The following is a 17092-nucleotide window of genomic DNA, read 5'->3' on the forward strand; positions in this document are numbered from 1 at the left end:
CAAGGGACAGGAGTAGATTGAGGGAGGGTTGGGAGAATCCTGTACAAACAGACAGGAACCAAGGTAATTAAGACTCTGACTCAGATTACCCAGTCCTTACAGAGGGAGAGACAGAATGAGAGCCCATGGGCTTATCAATACAGTAAAAGATGAAAGTAAAGCAGCGGGGAGGGGGATTGAAAAGAAACTTGTCTATTGAACCTTGAAAGGAGACCCAGCAGTTTTGTTAATCAAGAGGTATCTCTGCCTGGCACATTAGAATAAAGGGTTTAGCCTAAAAGGCCCATGGGGTCATCCAACCCAACTCCTCACATTTGCAAAGGGGGAAGTGAAAGTGAGGCCCTGAGTGCCACTCCTGGCCCCTAACAGCGTTGCCAGATTTAGCAAATAAAAACATAGAACACAGGGGGCGCCCAAGATGGCTGAATAGGAACAGCTCCAGCCTGCAGCTCCCAGCGTGAGCGACACAGAAGACGGGTGATTTCCGCATTTTCAACTGAGGTACTGGGTTCATCTCACTGGGGCGTGTCGGACAGTCAGTGCTGGTCAGCAGGTGCAGCCTGACCAGTGAGAGCTGAAGCAGGGCAAGGCATCACCTCACCTGGGAAGCACAAGGGGGAAGGGAATTCCTTTTCCTAGCCAAGGGAAACTGAGACACACAACACCTGGAAAATCAGGTAACTCCCACCCTAATACTGCGCTTTACCAAGGGTCTTAGCAAACAGCACACCAAGAGATTATATCCCACACCTGGCCCAGAGGGTCCCACGCCCACGGAGCCTCCCTCATTGCTAGCACAGCAGTCTGACATCTAACTGCAAGGTGGCAGGGAGGCTGGGGGAGGGGTGTCCGCCATTGCTGAGGCTTAGTAGGTAAACAAAGCCTCCAGGAAGATCTAATTGGGTGGAGCCCACCACAGCTCAAGGAGGCCAGCCTGCCTCTGTAGCCTCCACCTCTGGGGACAGGGCATAGCTAAACAAAAAGCAACAGAAACCTCTGCAGATGTAAATGTCCCTGTCTGACAGCTTTGAAGAGAGCAGTGGTTCTCCCAGCACACAGGTTGAGATCTGAGAAGGGACAGACTGCCTGCTCAAGTGGGTCCCTGACCCCTGAGTAGCCTAACTGGGAGACATCCCCAACTAGGTGCAGACTGACACCTCACACGGCTGGTTACACCTCTGAGACGAAGCTTCCAGAACAAGAATCAGTAACACTCGCTGTTCAACGATATTCTATCTTGTGCAGCCTCCGCTGCTGATATCCAGGCAAAGAGGGTCTGGAGTGGACCTCAAGCAAACTCCAACAGACCTGCAGCTGAGGGTCCTGACTGTTAGGAGGAAAACAAACAAACAGAAAGGATACCCACAGCAAAATCCCATCAGTACGTCACCATCATCAAAGACCAAAGGCAGATAAAACCACAAAGATGGGGAAAAAACAGTGCAGAAAAGCTGGAAATAAAAAAAATCAGAGCGCATTTCCCCCTCCAAAGGAACGCAGCTATCACCAGCAACGGAACAAAGCTGGATGGAGAATGACTTTGATGAGTTGAGAGAAGAAGGCTTCAGTCGATCAAACTTCTCAGAGCTAAAGGAGGAACTATGTAACCAGCGCAAAGAAACTAAAAACCTTGAAAAAAGAATGGATGAATGGATAACAAGAATAATCAATGCAAAGAAGACCATAAAAGAACTGATAGAGATGAAAACCATGACACGAGAACTACATGACAAATGCACAAGCTTCAGTAACCAATTCGATCAACTGGAAGAAAGAGTATCGGTGACTGAAGATCAAATGAATGAATTGAAGCAAGAAGAGGAGTGTAGAGAAAAAAGAGTAAAAAGAAATGAACAAAGCCTCCAATAAATATGGGATTATGTGAAAAGACCAAATCTACGTCTGATTGCTGTGCCTGAAAGTGACAGGGAAAATGGAACCAAGTTGGAAAACACTCTGCAGGATATCATCCAGGAGAACTTCCCCAACCTAGTAAGGCAGGCCAAAATTCAAATTCAGGAAATACAGAGAATGCCACAAAGATACTCCTCGAGAAGAGCAACTCAAAGACACATAATTGTCAGATTCACCAAAGTTGAAATGAAGGAAAAAATGTTAAGGGCAGCCAGAGAGAAAGGTCAGGTTACACACAAAGGGAAGCCAATCAGACAGAAAGGTCAGGTTACACACAAAGGGAAGCCCATCAGACTAACAGCAGATCTCTCGGCAGAAACTCTACAAGCCAGAAGAGAGTGGGGGCCAATATTCAACATTCTTAAAGAAAAGAATTTTCAACCCAGAATTTCATATCCAGCCAAACTAAGTTTCATAAGTGAAGGAGAAATAAAATCCTTTACAGACAAGCAAATGCTTAGAGATTTTGTCACCACCAGGCCTGCCTGACAAGAGATCCTGAAGGAAGCACTAAACATGGAAAGGAACAACAGGTACCAGCCATTGCAAAAACATGCCAAAATGTAAAGACCATCGAGGCTAGGAAGAAACTGCATCAACTAACGAGCAAAATAACCAGCTAATATCATAATGACAGGATTAAGTTCACACATAACAATATTAACCTTAAATGTAAATGGACTAAATGGTCCAATTAAAAGGCACAGACTGGCAAATTGGATAGTCAAGACCCATTAGTTTGCTGTACTCAGGAGACCCATCTCACATGCAGAGACACACATAGGCTCAAAATAAAGGGATGAAGGAAGATCTACCAAGCAAATGGAAAACAAAAAAAAGCAGAGGTTGCAATCCTAGTATCTGAAAAAACAGACTTTAAACCACCAAAGATCAAAAGGGACAAAGAAGGCCATTACATAATGGTAAAGGGATCAATTCATCAGGAAGAGCTAACTATCCTAAATATATATGCACCCAATACAGGAGCACCCAGATTCATCAAGCAAGTCCTTAGAGACTTACAAAGAGACTTAGACTCCCATACAATAATAATGGGAGACTTTAACACCCCACTGTCAACACTAGACAGATCAATGAGACAGAAAGTTAGCAAGGATATCCAGGAATTGAACTCAGCTCTGCACCAAGTGGACCTAATAGACATCTACAGAACTCTCCACCCCAAATCAACAGAATATACATTCTACTCAGCACCACATCACACTTATTCCAAAACTGACCACATAGTTGGAGGTAAAGCACTCCTCAGCAAATTTAAAACAACAGAAATTATAACAAACTGTCTCTCAGACCAAGTGCAATCAAACTAGAACTCAGGACTAAGAAACTCAATCAAAACCGCTCAACTACATGGAAACTGAACAACCTGCTCCTGAATGACTACTGGGTACATAACGAAATGAAGGCAGAAATAAACATGTTCTTTGAAACCAATCAGAACAAAGATACAACATACCAGAATCTCTGGGACACATTTAAAGCAGTGTGCAGAGGAAAATTTATAGCACTAACTGCCCAAAAGAGAAAGCAGGAAAGATCTAAAATTGACACCCTAACATCACAATTAAAAGAACTAGAGAAGCAAGAGCAAACACATTCAAAAGCTAGCAGAAGGCAAGAAATAACTAAGATCAGAGCAGAACTGAAGGAGATAGAGACACAAAAAACCCTCCAAAAAATCAATGAATCCAGGAGCTTATTTTTGGAAAAGATCAACAAAATTGATAGACTGATAGCAAGACTAATAAAGAAGAGAGAAGAATCAAAAGACGCAATAAAAAATGATAAAGGGGATATCACCACTGATCCCACAGAAATACAAACTACCATCAGAGAATACTATAAACACCTCTACGCAAATAAACTAGAAAATCTAGAAGAAATGATTAAATTCCTGGACACATACACTCTCCCAAGACTAAACCAGGAAGAAGTTGAATCCCTGAATAGACAAATAACAGACTCTGAAATTGAGGCAATAATTAATAGCCTACCAACCAAAAAAAGTCCAGGACCAGACGGATTCACAGCCAAATTCTATCAGAGGTACAAGGATGAGATGGTACCATTCTTTCTGAAACTATTCCAATCAATAGATAAGGAGAGAATCCTCCCTATCTCATTTTATGAGGCCAACATCATCATGATACCAAAGCCTGGCAGAGACACAACCAAAAAAAAGAGAATTTTAGACCAATATCCCTGGTGAACATCAATGTAAAAATCCTCAATAAAATACTGGCAAACCGAATCCAGCAGCACATCAAAAAGCTTATCCACCATGATCAAGTGGGCTTCATCCCTGGGATGCAAGGCTGGTTCAACATACACAAATCAATAAACATAATCCAGCATATAAACAGAACCAAAGACAAAAACCACATGATTATCTTAATAGATGCAGAAAAGGCCTTTGAGAAAATTCAACAGCCCTTCATGCTAAAAATTCTCAATAAATTCAGTATTGATGGAACATATCTCAAAATAATAAGAGCTATTTATGACAAACCCACAGCCAATATCATACTGAATGGCCAAAAACTGGAAGCATTCCCTTTGAAAACTGGCACAAGACAGGGATGCCCTCTCTCACCACTCCTATTCAACATAGTGTTGGAAGTTCTGGTTAGGGCAATCAGGCAAGAGAAAGAAGTAAAGGGTATTCAATTAGGAAAAGAAGAAGTCAAATTGTCCCTGTTTGCAGATGACATGATTGTATATTTAGAAAACCCCATCGTATCAGCCCAAAATCTCCTTAAGCTGATAAGCAACTTCAGCAAAGTCTCAGGATACAAAATCAATGTGCAAAAATCACAAGCATTCTCATACACCAGTAACAGACAAACAGTAAGCCAAATCGTGAATGAACTCCCATTCACAATAGCTTCAAAGAGAATAAAATACCTAGGAATCCAACTTACAAGGGATGTAAAGGACCTCTTCAAGGAGAACTACAAACCACTGCTCAGTGAAATAAAAGAGGACACAAACAAATGGAAGAACATACCATGCTCATGGATAGGAAGAATCAATATTGTGAAAATGGCCATACTGCCCAAGGTAATTTATAGATTCAATGCCATCCCCATTAAGTTACCAATGACTTTTTTCACAGAATTGGAAAAAACTGCTTTAAAGTTCATACAGAACCAAAAAAGAGCCTGCATTTCCAAGACAATCCTAAGCCCAAAGAACAAAACTGGAGGCATCACGCTACCTGACTTCAAACTATACTACAAGTCTACAGTAACCAAAACAGCATGGTACTGGTACCAAACAGAGATATAGACCAACGGAACAGAACAGAGCCCTCAGAAATAATACCACACATTTACAGTCATCTGATCTTTGACAAACATGACAAAAACAAGAAATGGGGAAAGGATTCCCTATTTAATAAACGATGATGGGAAAATTGGCTAGCCATAAGTAGAAAGCTGAAACTGGATCCTTTCCTTACTCCTTATATGAAAATTAATTCAAGATGGATTAGAGACGTAAATGTTAGACCTAAAACCATAAAAACCCTAGAAGAAAACCTAGGTAATACCATTCAGGACATAGCCATGGGCAAGGACTTCATGTCTAAAACACCAAAAGCAACAGTAACAAAGCCAAAATTGACAAATAGGATCTAATTGAACTAAAGAGCTTCTGCACAGCAAAAGAAACTACCATCAGAGTGAACAGGCAACCTACAGAATGGGAGAAAATTTTTGCAATCTACTCATCTGACAAAGGGCTAATATCCAGAACCTACAAAGAACTCAAACAAATTTACAAGAAAAAAACAAACAACCCCATCAAACAGTGGGCAAAGGATATGAACAGACACTTCTCAAAAGAAGACATTCATACCGCCAACAGACACATGAAAAAATGCTCATCATCACTCGACATCAGAGAAATGCAAATCAAAACCACAATGAGATACCATCTCATACCAGTTAGAATGGCAATCATTAAAAAATCAGGAAACAACAGGCGCTGGAGAGGATGTGGAGAAATAGAAACACTCTTACACTGTTGGTGGGACTGTAAACTAGTTCAACCACTGTGGAAGACAGTGTGGTGATTCCTCAAGGATCTAGAACTAGAAATACCATTTGACCAAGCCATCCCATTACTGGGGATATACCCAAAGGATTATAAATCGTGCTGCTATAAAGACACATGCAAATGTATGTTTATTGCAGCAGTATTCAAAATAGCAAAGACTTGGAATCAACCCAAATGTCCATCAGTGACAGACTGGATTAAGAAAATGTAGCACATATACACCATGGAATACTATGCAGCCATAAAAAAGGATGAGTTTATGTCCTTTGTAGGGACATGGATGCAGCTGGAAACCATCATTCTCAGCAAACTATTGCAAGAACAGAAAACCAAACACCGCATGTTCTCACTCACACGTGGGAATTGAACAATGAGATCACTTGGGCACAGGAAGGGGAACATAACACACTGGGGCCTATTGGGGGAAGAGGGGAGGGATAGCATTAGGAGATATACCTAATGTAAATGATGAGTTAATGTGTGCAGCACACCAACATGGCACATGGCATATGTAACAAATCTGCACATTGTGCACATGTACCCTAGAACTTAAAGTATAATAATAAAATAAAAATAAAAAATAAAAACATAAAACACTAAGTTCAATTTGAAGTTCAGATAAATAACAACTTTTTAGTATAAATGTGTCCCAAATATTGCAAGGAACACACTTATACTAAAAAGTTGTTCATCCTGCATTTTATATATTTTATGTGACATTACCTCCCTGTAAAATTTACTTGGCTAACTAGCGACAGAGCCAGGTCTAGAACCCTGACTTTCCGTCTGTCAGGAAGACAGGAATGACTAAGAGGAATCCAGGCATCCAGGAACCCATCACCATGCCTGAGAGGAGGCTGCTAATACATCACCTCTGCTTATAGATCCTCACACTGTCATTAGTAAATTAACCCATGAACAAAGACAAATTATATTAAATAAATGGGCTATTTACCTTTTTAATTATTACATATCCGGTGTTGGTGTGGGGATCTGTGTCAACCCCTAGGCGTCCCTCACTGTCTCCCTTTATGACATGATACAGAATTTTAGAACTCCCAGTAAATGGCTCATCAGCATCAGTGGCCTGGATGGTTAAGATGGTGGACCCAACGTTTGTGTCTTCAGCAAGAGTCAGGTTTCCATACTAAGGAGAAAATGGAGAAGGAAACAATGAGGTCTATTGTCATCAAAGCCAAAGGACAAACTTATCTCTCTGGTTTCAGAATAGACACAAGTCATAGTTTGCATCAATCTTCATGGGGCATGTTTTTTCCTATTGATGAATATATTGCAGTTGATTTTAACATCAGTCATACTCATGAGCCGATATCCATTGTACCAAAGAACACAATATCTCAGAGAGCTACTGGTAGGATTCTAAAACAAATTCCCCCTTCTATATCCAATTTGTTAAATAACTTAATTATTGTAGTAGTAATGATATAAATAGCCACCATGTATTGAGTATCTATCAGGTAGTAGGCACTTTATATACATTATTTAATCAATTCTTAAATCAACCAATGAATGGAGGTTGATTAAAAGCTTGAACTTTAGGGTTAAACAGCCTGAATATGAATCATAGGCTTGCTTTTTATTAGTTGGGTGGCTTGAAGCAAGTTACTTCACTTCTTTAAGTGTCAGTTTCATCATCTGTCCAATGAAGACAATAGTAATGGAAACTACTTCATGTTTGCTGTGGGCATTAAGGGAGACAATGCATGTAAAGCTCCTAAATTCTTGGCACATAGTAAGTGCTCAGTAAAGAAAAGCAACAAAACATCGTATGGAGTAGTTATGTTACCATCTCCACTTACGAGGAGCAAAGGCTTGGAGAAGTTAAACCCACCAAGGGTCACACAGCTAGTGGGTCACAGGATTGGGATTCAAAGCCATGTTTGTGCAACTCCAAAGCCTGTTCTCTTGAACACTGGCCTAGACCATCTCCCACTCCGCTAAAAATCCCCCAGATCGTCTCTCTTGGCATTATGATTCTAAAGAGGGTTCTAAGTAGGGATCAGGAGAGAGGACCACAGCATTGAAAGAAGCAGGTTCACTCTCTCTGTCGCCAGATAAGTATTTAAGCTCTGAGACCTCAAGTGCAAGATTCTTACCCTCAATCTAAAAAACACTGTCTCGATAAAAGGCAAGGAGGTCACAAAGTTAGCAAAGGATCAAATGCCCAAGAGAATGGAGGCTGAGAAGAAATGAGTTATTTGATGCCTGCTGAACCTCAGTGCCTGTTATACAAGACATATCCACTCACACCTCTTCCCACCCCTATCCCCCTCATAAATCAATTCCTTTCTTTGTCACAGCCTTGTCCCTATTTTGATTTATGAACATCATCACAGGGCTCTGGGCTGCCTCATAACTGACTTCAAAAATAACATAACAGTCTAGTCAAATGGGCTTCTTGCTCCTTCAAAATAAATAGAGACTTCCCTCCTAAGGGAAACAATGATAAAGTCATCACCAAGTCTGAACGCCCTATCAATGATAAGAAAATAGTAATTTGCATTTTTCTTGAGGTTCTAAATTGACTTTTTTCTTTCTGTCCAGTTAGAATTCTCTCAAATGTCTTGGACACATTTTTCTTTGGCTTAAGTCATAGATTAATTTTTTCTTCTTCCTTTCTCTTACCCAATTATTATAAATTAAATTGCTAACATTCCAAATATTAAATTTTTGACTAAAAATGCTTGAGATCTAGCAGTAAATCTATTTATTGTCCTATACACAAAAATATATAATGACAAACTGCAAGCCGCCATTCAACTTTTTTCAATTTGACAAAGACTGTGGTTGTTGTTTTTAAGAAGCCCTTGGAATAAATGAGCTATTGGCAGGAGTTTATAAACAAATGTTCCCAGACACCTATAATAGTGTTATTGTTCCCCCAAAGATTTTCACTGAAGACGGCCTCTGGGTTATTGGTGCACTGATCAAGATTACCTGTTAAGTCTGGCACTTTTCCTAGCTACTGTCTGTGTCTTTATCCCAGAAGAAAGGGTCAAGTAAAATGAACAAAGTAAAGAAAAATAATGACAACTACTCACATCTGATTTTTCAAAGATGGGGATCTGATCATTGATATCAATAACGTTGATTTGCACAAAACAAAGGGTCTTGAAATCTGAAAACCAAAGTCATATGTCATAAAAATTTTCACTGAAAATCATGCATTAAAATCAGAAATCCACAAGAAAATACTTGGCAAGTGAAGTGACAGCCATAGCCACAATTTTGCAATTGACATGCAATTTATGCCGAGAATGGGTTCTCTGCTTCCCACCTGTACCCAAGTGGTCACCATGTGTGCGGCAGGGTGGCTAAAGACAGATCTAAGAGAGATTTTTCTGGGTTTTTCATTGCTGTCCACCTGCTGTCCTCCTAAGTAAAGTTACGTACGGGCTGTTCCTGAGCAGGATGGCTTTTTTGTGAAGCAGTCTTTTTCTGACTAGTGAAACTTAAGTAATCTTTAAAGTCCAGAGCAAAACTATCCTTCCAGAAAGCCTTCTCTGAGCATCCCAGTGGCTGTCTCTCCTTGTCTGAACACATCCATCCTACATCTGCTCTGCCTACTATGATGGGGAGGTTCAAGGGCCTGCTATCTTCTAAGTAAGGGAGGAACTGGCACAATTAGCTATTCACAAGAGTCTGGCTACCCAGCCTGCAGGAAGCAAGGTGGGGACAGAGGTAGCTCCTGGATCCCTGGAGAAATCACCCAGGCTTTCAGGGATGGGTTTCACAATTCCAAGACCTAGGCAGATAGCAGCTTCAGCTAGATTCCAGATATGTGTGGAGTGCAGGTGGGGACAGGATGCCTGGGGGAGACAGAACAAGAAATAAAATGACAGGTTCTTTGTTGGGTTGCTGTTGTTCTAACCATGGTTAGACATAATGGTTAAGACTCTGGGCTTGGAATTCACTGTTTGGACTCTGGCTCTGCCACTTAGCATATATGTGAGAGCTTGGGTGCCTCACTCCATTTATCTGTAAAATGTGAATAACAGAACTGATGTTTTCATCATAATACAATTGTTAGTGGCCTCTAGATACCAGCAACAGTATTGCTTTACCCGAGTTACTCATTCATCTTCATGATAACTTCATGATATAGTGCTACTGTCATTCCCATTTAATTAACAGATGAGGAAGCCAGGGAATAGAGAAGTTCAGGTAACCTGACCAGGATCACACAAACTAACTAGTGATGGAGCCAGGATTCAAACCCAGAGGCTCCCTTTGCCCTCTGCAGCCACCATCCATTCCTCTGTCTGTGCTCTGTAGCCCAAGGGGCTGATCTTACGAACTGCATCAATGCACATCCTCACCCTGAGGGTAACAGTTGGGTTCTGCCAATGGGAGGCCTGGCAAAAGACTGGAGGGAGAATAGGAAGAACGTGGCTGGGGGTGTCACACCCCTGTTGCCAACAGCCCTCTTCTAGTGACAGGCACAGGCCTTGCTCCTTTGGGGGATGCTCGCCTCCCTGACTTCTTTGGGTTTTAGGGCAGAAAATGCTGCTCACTGTGCTTCACACGTCCTGTTGGTTTCCCTTAACCCTGCCCACAACCTTTGCATACAATCCCTTCTTTAAACTCTTTGAGGGGAGCCTCCATTTCCTGCTGGGATCCTGATTAATATTCCCAGGTAGTTTAGAGTGGGTACTCAATGCACTGGAGATGATCCCAGGGACAGAATCTATTAACAATCCAATTACAACCAAGTGGATATTGACTGAAGTTAAGGCTGGTCCTCAGAACGTTTGTAGGCAACAAGAATGGCTGAAGACTGGAGTGGTCCCAAACCCGGAACCCACTGGCTCACTGCTCTGCACACACCTCGTTTGGCCAGCAGTGGGCCTTTCTGGGTAAAAGGCCCTCCTTGGTTTTATGTAAAACTGTGTTAATTATAACCTAGTCTCTAGTTTTCTGTAGTGCACAGTTGAATGTTTAGTTGTATCAACACACACACGTATTTGAATATATTTTATCATCTGGTCCATATTTTCTGTAGATTTACTCATGCAAATAAACAATTGTAATCTGATTCCCACTTTAAACTTTATCTTCAAATTGCTCCAGGTTCCCATGCATTTCCACATGGATTCCCACTCTCCCATAAGCCCTACATGATTTTGTAACTTGTCATATTCATCCTTCAAAGGCCAGCTCAGAGACACCTCTTTCAGAAAGCTGTACCTGTTCTCTCCCTCCACTGAGTCACTTATTTCCTTCATGGGCTACCTTGTGCGGTTCCTTGCAATTTACTGACTCACATGTCCATCCCCTCTACCAGAATGAGTGCTCCCTGAGCATAGAATCATCTATGTCTCCCCAATACCTTGCATGGTGCCTCAAATAGGTAAATGTGGAATAACTGCTGAAAGAATGGACTGCTGAGAGTGTGAAATTGTTAGCTTGTCGTGGATAGGGAAGATTTATTATACTTACATCTGTTCTATCTCTTACAATAATGCTAGACAAATATTAGGGCCTTAATATTTGTCAAATTACTAGGTTTCAAACATTCTGCATTGGGGCCCTACTAAACCTGGCTTCTGCCTAGTATCTCAATATCCCTGCCAAGGAGAGAAACATGAAGCACAGTGTGAAACGTTTCTTATTTGTTCTCCATACCTGTGTCAGCCAACAGAACAATTACTGAATTATATGGTAATCAAAGATTCAGTATGAGTTAACTCAAAAGACCTTCTAGGAGTGTGAGTGTCCTTGAAATGAGTCTCTCTTTGAATCCATGTATTTTATGTGTCCGTGCTTATTTGTTTAACAATGTGTGCAACTGATTGAGAACGCATAGTATTTTATCAGATTCTCAAAGGCTCTTGTGACCCAACAGAGATTAAGAACCACTTGCTCTGCAATTGTGTAAGGAGTATAGGGAAGAATGTCTCCTGATACTGTCAAATGGCCAACTAGAAGCTGATAGGATAAGACAGAACTTCCCGAAAGATGCGCTTCTTCTCCACTTTCCTACAGTAGAGCCCTTTCAGTCTGAAAGCAAGTATTGGGAAATACAATTAGTTTTCCTGTTTGTGATCATGGTCTGCAGAATGTGCCTGGCAGACCTCCAACAACAGGATGTTAACTGACGACGGCCCCACCGTGTGCTCTGGAATCTATTACCACATTCGCACTGAGACCTCACCTCCTCTGGACTGTCCACAGCCAGTGACTGAGAAAAGCAGCAATGGTAAGGCTCGTTTTCAAAGACAATGAATTCCTTTGACAGCCACCTTTAGACTCCCCAACAGCTGTGCCAAGCTTTCCTCAGACTGTTCTAGTCTAGGACATTCCCAGCAGCCTTCCTTCTCCATCTCCCCTTCACTCAGGGTCAGGCATCAGGCTTGCATTTTGGTCTGATGACTCTCCCAGCCTTCTTTGTGCCCTTCTGCAATTTTTTCTCACAGGCTCCCCACCAATAAAATCCTTGTATATTTAATCTCCTTTTGGCATCTGCTTCTCATAGGACCCAAACCAACACAACAATGGTGCCTGAGCTGCAGCTCTGGCCTTTACAGTGTTCAACCAGCTATCTCTGTGTTATGTGTGTTTCACAAAGGAAGCAAAGAAGGTTTAAATGGCATCCTTCTATAACATACCAGACATTAGAGCAGGCAAGTAAGTCATAGCTAGAAGGAAAACAATGATTTGTACTCAAGACAATGGAGTGATACTAACCTTTGTCAGACACCTCTATCGTTAGGTTGTACTGAGGAGTATCTTGCTTCTTCAAGGACTGTTTAGCTAACTGTAACATTCCAGCATAGGTTTGGATTAGGAAGAGTCCATCCATGGGAAGTTTGGGAGTTTGCTCCACAATTCTGTAGTTCAACAAACTGTTGGCAGTATTTTCTTCATCGCTGTCATGTGCAGTAAGGGCCCCAATACTGTTACCTATGAGGAAGGAAAGAAGGAAATCCAACCATTACAGGCTCCATGTAATTAAAATAGTTTCACTGAATAAGCACATTCCTAGAAAACACCAAGAATAACTCGGGATAGCAGACAAACATTCTTAGATTTATTTTGATTCTTCTCATCCTATCATGTAATGGGTTGAATAGTGTATTAGTCAGCCAGGGCTGTCATTAAGTATCATGGATAAAACAACAGAGACTTATTTTCTCACAGTTCTGGAGGACAGAAGTCTGCGATCAAGGTGTTGCAGGGGTTGGTTTCTTCCGAGGCTTCTCCTGGGCTTGTGGGTGGCTGTCTTTTCCTTCCGGTGCCCTCACAGCACCTTCCGTCTGAACCTCCCTATGTCCACATTTCCTCTTATAACGATACCAGTCATACTGGATTAGGGCCCACCATAAGGACATTTTACCTTCATGACCTCTTTTAAAACCTTATCTCCAAATATAGTCACATTCTGAGGTACTAGGGGTTAAAATTTCACCCTATGAATCTGGGGGAGGGGGAACATGTAGCCTAGAACAGAAGGTTATGACCTCAACATATAATTTTGCGGGCATGGGGGACACATTCAGCCTGTAACACCTAGTGCTCCCTCCCAAAACTTCATGTTTACCAGAACCTGAGCATGGGACTCATTTGCAAATAGGGCCTTCACAGATATCACTAGTTAAGGCTCTGGAGATGAAATCATCCTGGATTTAGAGGCAGCCCTAAATCCAATGACAGGTGTACCTGTAAGAAGGAAAACACAGAGATGCACACACAGGAGGAAATGATCTGGAGGAGGAAGCCGGAAGTTGGAGATAGGCTGCCACAAGTAGCCAGGGAACACTAGATGCCAACAAAAGCCAGAAGAGGCAAGGAAAGATTCTCCCCTTGAGACTCTAGAGGGAATGCGGCCCTGCAAGCACCTTGACTTCAGACTTCCAGCCTCCAGGACTAGGAGAGAGCAGATTTCTGTTTTAAACCACCAAGTCAGTGGTGATTTGTTACTGTAGCCCTAGGACACTAATGCACATGGCAAATGGTATCACTAAACAAAGAGAAGCCAACCCTAGATTGCCTCTAAGCAACTTCATGGAACAATTGCAGAGACTGACTCTACACCAAAGATAACACAGGGCAGAGACCAGGCAGGATCCTCTCTGCCATGCTGTAGTTTGTGGTCCTAAGTATTTCATTCCTGTCAGGGTTTCAGTCAAGGGAGTTCTACAAGCCAGTGGCTATGACTTGGTTCTGCACCCAGCTCTGGGCGAGTTCCGACAGCTTCCAGACCATCCTACTTTGGGAGGTGAGAATTGTGGGTCTTTTTATATGCAGCAAGAATCCCACGTAGGAGCTCAAACTTGAATTCATTCCGTTTGTGTAGTTACACCCTCTTACCCATCCACTGACACAGTTTGCATCCACTGACATATATGGAAATTTAGAGGTTTTTTTGGTTTTGGGTTGGGGGAGGAAAAAGAAAGTACCTATGTTATATCTACAGTAGAGCTGGACACATGCAGATGTGTCTCATGGGCTGCATGCAGGGACCATCAGAAGAAATAGGACAGAAGAGAATATGTATCTAGTGCATATGGCATGCATATGCCCTTGCAAGAAAAGTGTCTGTGTGCTGGGATGAAAGAGTGTCTTACTAAATTCTGTGGTCCTTTGGTGTCTCAGCAGCCCTGCCATAGCTCTATGCCCTCAGCAAGTGAGCAAGAAACTGAGGACGCTGTCCTCCTCTCACTCACAGGAAACCTCCATGCTGCCAGAGGCACCATGAGGACTTGTGGATCAGTTGGAAGTGAAAGAAACCATGTCTCTGAGTGACTGAGGCCAGGAACAAGTGGCAGCTCAAACTGATACAGGAGTTTATGTAGCATATCTTGGAAATATGCAGAAATATTTAGGGAGGTGGGGCTTTTATGAGAGTCTAAATTTTCTATGTGAATACATAAGACTTGGTGGCAAGTGGGATTCAAGAATAAATGTTAGTGTTGCTAAGACTTGGGGACACGAGTCCCACAAGATACCAAACCGGAGAATGTAAATACACTGGAGAATCCTTTTTTTTTTTTTTTTTTTTTTTTGAGACGGAGTCTCACTCTGTTATCCGGGCTGGAGCGCGGTGGCATGATCTCAGCTCACTGCAATCTCCACCTCCCAGGCCCAAGCAATTCTCATGCCTAAGCCTCCCAAGTAGTTGGGATTACAGGCGTGCACCACCACACCTGGATAATTTTTGTAGGTTTTTTTTTTTTTTTTAGTAGAGACAGGGTTTTGCCATGTTGGCCAGGCTGGTCTTGAACTCTTCTCAAGTGATCTGCTCATCTTGGCCTCCGAAAGTGCTGGGTGGGGTTACAAGCATGAGCCACTGCACCTGGCCTAATTCAGTATTTTATCAAGGTTTAATTTGTGAATATTTTCACCTACTCATGTCCTGTCAGCTCAGCTAGACAGTAAATCCCCACAAGGTAGGAGCATTGTCTTGTACCTTTTTCAGGTTACACATATAGAATATGCTCAGTTGATTTATAAGAACTCTTGGTCCACTAAAGACTCTGAAATATTTTTACGAAATAAATTCTCACCTTTAGAGAGGCAAATAGCATGCTGAGCCCCTTCAAAATTTATTCTACCAACAATGACTTCTTCAGTCTTAAGAAAACCAGCACTGTCCTCTTCCCAGATGAGGTAGGCGCCTCTAAAAGGGCTCCCAGCAACCCCCCTATCTCCTGATATTTGTACTGTTTCATAACCCCATCCTGTTGAGTGCAGGCTAGGCCTAGCAACTTGTTTCTAATGGCAAAAGTGATGGGATCGCTTCCAAGATTAGGTCATAGAAAGATTGACTTCCATCTTGCCTGTCCTTTCCTGCTCTGCTGTACTCTTTCCCTCTCCCTCAGAACTCTCTGAATTAGAGGTACCCAGCTGAACTTCACCCAGATTCCGAACTCACAGAAACTGTGACATAATACATGTTTGTTGTTTTAAGCTGCCAAGCTTTAGGGCAATCTGTTTTGCAGAAATAGGTAACAAATGCAGTACATGTTTGGCCCAATGTAAAAGAGGCTTGAAGTGTCATGTCCAGGTCAACAAAGGTTGTCAAGATTTTCCACCTTTATTCAGTGTCACAGAACATCCCAGATTTCCCAAGAAGGTGATGGCACACGTGTTTGTTGGCTATTGTTACACAATTGTGACTGTGAGAAGATTCTTCCTTATAATGAACTGAAATCCTTCAAGCTGGCACTAACTCTCCCTGTTGTGGCAGGAGTTGAAAACAATCAAAGAGAGGACCTGCACAGAACACAGTGACACAGAACACACTGACAAAAGGTAGCCACATGACACCTGACAGCAAGAAGAAAAATAATGAGCAGTGTGAGCAAACCACTCCAGCAGCACCCACCAAACCTCCGGGAAGGCACCCACTCTGTCAGAGGTGTCTGGTGAGGAGCGGGGGAACCAAAAGAAAATATAAGCCTGTCCACAAAGCATAGGAGGATCTGCCCACAAGGGCAGCAAAGCTCTAGAAATGATAGTCGTGAGGCTGCTACACTTGTAAAGCCTCTGAAATGTACACAGCACAACAGAACAAAACATTTCAAGAAATGCCAGTCTGCTCAGTCAAGGGGCTCACCGCCAAGGGGGAAATAGACAAGCCTTGTCCCAAACCCAGAGAAGCCATAAAACTCCCAGAAATTATAATGTTCTGACAGTAGTTGTTCCTATAGAAAAACTAAAAAGCTATCACAGGACACAGTAAAAGAAAACATAGCAAGACGAAGCAAAAATGATAAAAATAGATGGGACTTGACTTCATCTAGCAGCCTCTTGAATTATATTATCAGCTTCTTAGATAGGGGCGCCCAAGGGTCAAAAGTCAACTTCCACTGGTATTGCTAACTTCTTGCAGGGTGTCTGACTTTGGGTGTAAATGTTTAAATTCTTTGGCAAATGTGATGAGATTGTCTCTTTAATGAGATTATTAGAGGTCAAATAATGTATGGGGAAATCCTGCAAATGCGATATCCCTATATACATGTATATAAGATACTAGTGTAGGTGGCTGTGATACTAATGATAGTGGCAAGGGTGATAATAGTGATAATGGTAGTAGTGGTAGTGGTAGTTATAAAAGCCCCAATTTAAGAATACT

General features: G+C 42.0%; 1 protein-coding gene across 2 annotated transcripts in view; it reads right to left on the reverse strand.

Annotated features, from left to right (window-relative positions):
• CDH17 (cadherin 17) overlaps positions 1-17092 on the reverse strand; it is a 78767-nt gene that overhangs the window by 22707 nt on the left and 38968 nt on the right. For both annotated transcript variants that reach the window (XM_028852777.2, XM_077943862.1), the window contains exons 10-12: positions 12703-12918; positions 9057-9133; positions 6950-7141 (exon numbers count right to left, since the gene is read on the reverse strand). In XM_028852777.2, coding sequence (XP_028708610.2) covers positions 6950-7141; positions 9057-9133; positions 12703-12918 — 485 coding nt within the window. The remainder of the gene's footprint in view (positions 1-6949; positions 7142-9056; positions 9134-12702; positions 12919-17092) is intronic.

The sequence above is a fragment of the Macaca mulatta genome, chromosome 8 (genome assembly GCF_049350105.2).
Source record: "Macaca mulatta isolate MMU2019108-1 chromosome 8, T2T-MMU8v2.0, whole genome shotgun sequence".
In the NCBI taxonomy this organism is placed as follows: domain Eukaryota; kingdom Metazoa; phylum Chordata; class Mammalia; order Primates; family Cercopithecidae; genus Macaca; species Macaca mulatta.